This window comes from Salpingoeca rosetta, assembly GCF_000188695.1.
Source record: "Salpingoeca rosetta unplaced genomic scaffold supercont1.36, whole genome shotgun sequence".
NCBI classification, from domain to species: domain Eukaryota; class Choanoflagellata; order Craspedida; family Salpingoecidae; genus Salpingoeca; species Salpingoeca rosetta.
The window spans coordinates 210,940-215,023 of record NW_004754898.1 but is presented as its reverse complement, the minus strand read 5'-3'; the positions used below and the strand labels follow the sequence as shown (position 1 = coordinate 215,023).

General features: G+C 55.5%; 3 protein-coding genes across 3 annotated transcripts in view; 2 read left to right on the top strand and 1 right to left on the bottom strand.

Annotated features, from left to right (window-relative positions):
• Positions 1 to 175, bottom strand: part of PTSG_10323 (uncharacterized protein) — a gene marked incomplete at both ends in the record, with an annotated part of 2,995 nt that extends 2,820 nt beyond the window's left edge. The window contains one exon of the mRNA XM_004988315.1: positions 130 to 175. Coding sequence (XP_004988372.1) covers positions 130 to 175 — 46 coding nt within the window. The remainder of the gene's footprint in view (positions 1 to 129) is intronic.
• Positions 176 to 709: 534 nt separating this feature from the next.
• On the top strand, positions 710 to 1,686 carry PTSG_10322 (uncharacterized protein; the record flags this gene model as incomplete). The annotated part of the gene is made up of 4 exons (XM_004988314.1): positions 710 to 756; positions 956 to 1,115; positions 1,358 to 1,457; positions 1,655 to 1,686. The coding sequence occupies 4 exons, from the start codon at positions 710 to 712 to the stop codon at positions 1,684 to 1,686; spliced, it is 339 nt and encodes a 112-aa protein (XP_004988371.1).
• A 664-nt stretch (positions 1,687 to 2,350) lies between these two features.
• Positions 2,351 to 4,084, top strand: part of PTSG_13023 (uncharacterized protein) — a 3,479-nt gene continuing 1,745 nt past the window's right edge. Inside the window, exons 1-3 of the mRNA XM_004988313.1 lie at positions 2,351 to 2,569; positions 2,908 to 3,107; positions 3,327 to 3,373. Coding sequence (XP_004988370.1) covers positions 2,453 to 2,569; positions 2,908 to 3,107; positions 3,327 to 3,373 — 364 coding nt within the window. The 5' untranslated portion in view covers positions 2,351 to 2,452. The remainder of the gene's footprint in view (positions 2,570 to 2,907; positions 3,108 to 3,326; positions 3,374 to 4,084) is intronic.

Below are 4,084 nucleotides of genomic sequence, written 5' to 3'. Positions count from 1 at the left end.
AAACGGTCGTGCAGACCGCAATGAAAGTTGGAGGCAACACACACACACACACACACACACACACACACACACACACACACACACACACACACACACACACACACACACACAAACACACTGGACGCGCACCTTTGTCGGCCTCCTTTGGCGCAACAGTTGGGTCGTCCAGCTCCATCTTCGCGTGTCGTCTGTCGTGAACTGTCACCACACAAAAAAAGAATACACAAAAAACAATGGCCAGCAGAATTGACCAATGAGAACACACCTGTTATCGCTACCCGGACTGAATTCAGTTCATGTGTGAATTATGTGTGTTTTGCGTAACATTTCCGTGTTGCCGCAAGCAACCGGAATCAAGTGTTTGGCGCAACGAACCCAAGCAGCGTGTCGTGCTGTGTCGTGCTGCGCCGTGCTGTCCCGTTTGCCACCGGAGCCACGCGTGCTGCTCTCCGCGTCCCCCCCTCTTCTCTCTTCGCTTGCTTTTTGCACGCACGCACGAGCTGACTGGCGGTTGTGTGTGTCCTGGAGAGAGCGGGAGTTGCAGCAGCAACACAGCACAGGAATAAAAGCGCACAGCAGCACAGAATCACAGCTGTGGCCATTCACTCATTTCCCCTTCCTTCTTGTGCTCCTCGATTCCTCCCCACTCGAGTGGAGAACAAGCTCAAGAAGGCACGCACACGCCACTCAGCAAGCGCAGCGACAAAAGATGATGGGCTTGGGCCGTGTACTGCGATGGCTTCGCCGAAGCTCAGAGTAAGTCCAGAGCGGGTGAGAGAGAGAGAGAGAACAAGAACATCAGGACATCAGGACAAGAAAAGAAACGCTGCGTGCGGGCACACAACAGACTTTCATGCATGTGCTCCCATTTCTCCACCTCTCGCCGCCGCTGCTGCTGCTGCTGCTGATGCCATAGCTCATGATCGCTGCTTACTTTTTGTTTACATGTTTGCAGTGCGGTGCATCAGATGGAGGAAGGCGGCGAGGGCGGCGCGCGGTTTTCTCGCAGCACGTCTCGCCGACACCTCAACGGCAATGGCAGACCCACGGCCATGTCCGTCTTTGAAACCTCAAGACGCAACTCCTTCTCGGGCGTCTCCACAGCAAGCTTCGAGGTGCGCGCATGTGGTGGACTGTGTTAGTGTTGGTTTGTAGCATGTGTGTGTGTGTGGGTGCGTGTGTGTGTGTGTGTGGGTGTGTGGGTGGCTGACATGCTGTGGCTGCTTGTTTCACGAGTCAGTCAACCGGACACGTGCACGCACGCGAACGCATATGTGCACGCACATGCGCATGTGTACGTGCACATACCTGTGTTGATGACACTGGGCTCACATGATTGTTCCATGTCGCGCGACAGTTTGTGGAGCCTGGTGCGGTGGCGTCCCCAACACAGAACGAACCATCGACCTCGCCTGCGCCCACCGAATTTGTAGTTGGCGACAAGCCCGTCTTCACAGGTGTGTATGTGTGTGCGTGTGTTGGTTTGTGTGTATGTGTGTATTGTGTGTGCGTGTGTGCGTGTGTTCCGGTGCGTTGTGACCCTGCGTTGCCTCCTCCGAGCACACAACTCAACACACACATACACACACACAACTCAACACATACTCATAACCACACACACACACAACACAAACACCACACCACATCGCAATAGGCGGCACAGCGGATGCGTGGATGATGTACTGATCACGCTCCGTCGCCCTCGCGTCGTCGCATCGTCGCTGCCAGCGTTTATCTCTTAGCTCTTTCTTCTTAACTGGAACCAGCGTCCCTGTCGCCCCACACAGAGACGGCCAACCAACACCCCCCCCGCCCCGTTTAATCGCCCAACCATGACTTCTCTTTTCCCGCCCCTCTCTTCCCCCCCCCTTCTCTCCCTCCCTCCCTCCTTTCCCCTCTCGCTTCCCCTCCCTCCCTCCTGTATCCCTACCTGATGGCTGCATGCACGCCCTCCAAACACACACGCACACGCACACACGCGCGTGTTTGTGTTGATGTTCGCCTGTTCACACAAACCGAAGTTGCTCTTTCGTTTCCCACCCACCGCCACCACCGCCCTTACCACTGGCTCTCCGTCGAGAGTGTGTCGCCTTTTCCGTACTTTCGTTGCTCCCTTCCCCTTGTTGTTCGTTCAACACACGATACGCGACGCAGTGTGGTCTTGGCTGTTGTTCTCCATGCGACTTGACGTTCAATGCATGATATGGTGGTGGCGGGCTGGGCTGCCAGTTCCGCGTGGCATTTGCTCTGTAGGTTGCTTCTCTCTCTCTCTCTCTCTCTCTCTCTCGCTCCTCTTGCTCGAGCACTTTCTCTTTCCTAATACACAACCTTCCCCCTCTCATCCAACACACACACAAACACTCGCGTGCGCTTGCTGGTGCATCAGCATCACACACTGACCACAGAAAGAACACAAACACGCAAAGAGGAAAGAAAACGGAAGGGAGAAAGGATGATGGTGATGAGCAACAAACTGCTGGTGGCGGTGTTGGCGTGCAGCTGCTCCTTGGCGTTCGCCTTCTACACAGCAGATCTGCACATCCCGCTCGAGGAATGGGACGCCGAGGAGGTGTGTGTGTGTGTGTCTGTGTGTGCCTGTGTGTGTCTGTCTGTGTGTGTGTGTGTGTTGTTTGTGGTTGTGTGTGTGTGTGTGTGCCTGTGTGTGTGTGCTGTTTGTGTGTGTGTGTCTGTGTCTGTGTGTCTGTCTGTCTGTCTGTCTGTCTGTCTGTCTGTCTGTCTGTCTGTCTGTACTCTGTCTGTGTGTCTGTGTGCCAGCATGTCCGTCTATCAGCCTGTTTGTCTGTACATGTCTTTGCGCTTTCTCCTGATGTGCCACTCCATCCCGTACCCTCGACATCTCACACCACAACCCATCCCCAACGCTGCACCCCCCCCCCTGCAACACAGGTGCAGCACTGGCTCGTGTCAATTGGGTTGTCGTCCATCGTGCCCACTGTCGCCAACCTCAGGGTCAACGGAGCATTGCTGAAGACATGGATGGACACGGGCGCGTACCCACGCGAGCTCGGGCTCTCCGATATCCAGACCATGAACCTTCAGCTGCACCTTGACTCGCTCGCACACGCATCTCGCGCGCAACAAGCAAAGTAGGCTGTCAGTGTTCGTGAGCGAGTGCATGTGAATGTGTGTGTGTGTGTGTGTGTGTGTGTGTCTGCAACGGCGTGGCCGCAGGTCTGTGTTAGTACATCAAGCTCCTCTACTGCTGCGTCTCTCAAACTGCTGCGTCTCTCATACTGCTTCAAGTGTCTCTCTTTGAATGCTCATACATCTCCACCACCTCTTCTTCTTCCTCTTCCCCATTGAAGGCCATCTGCAAGCAACGGCTGGCCGTACCTGCACCCTTGCCAATTCCGTGGGTACAGTCATGCCGTGCGCGCGCGTGTGTGTGTGCGTGTGCGTGTGCGTGTGCATGTGCGTGTGCGCGTGTGTGTGTGTGTGTGTGTGTGTGTGTGTGTGTGTGTGTGTGTGTGTAGCGTCGAAAGGCTGACATGTGTGCAAACCGCAGTAGCGTACCCATGCGATTGAGGCAAGCAAAGGGAGGAAAACAGGACGTTGACATACGGGCGCGCCGGCACATTCATGCGCACGCACGCTGCCATATTGACAACAGATGCGCACGCACGTACCCAGAGATCAAAGGTCGCGTATTCAAAGAGGATCCATATCTGCTTCGGGTCCACGGTGGGGCGAAGGAACGTGTCCTTGATCATGATGATGTTCTTGTGCTTCAGCTCACGTAGCAACTGTAACATGGAGTGGTTGGCGAAGGGGGGGGTGATGAACAGGAAGAGAATGATGAAGGGCGAGAGGGTGGGACGAGAGTGGCATCATGCCGTGGCGCAGTCGGCACCCACCTGAACACACACACGCACACATGCACACACGCACACACACATGTACGCACACATGCACACACACACACACACACACACATAGACACACACACACACATAGACACGCACCGAGAACTCGCGGAGTGCGGGGACGGAGACGTCGAGGTTCTTGGTTGTTGGCGCCTGCATCGCCTTCAGTGCGTACCAGCGCTGCGGGTCGCGATCACTGT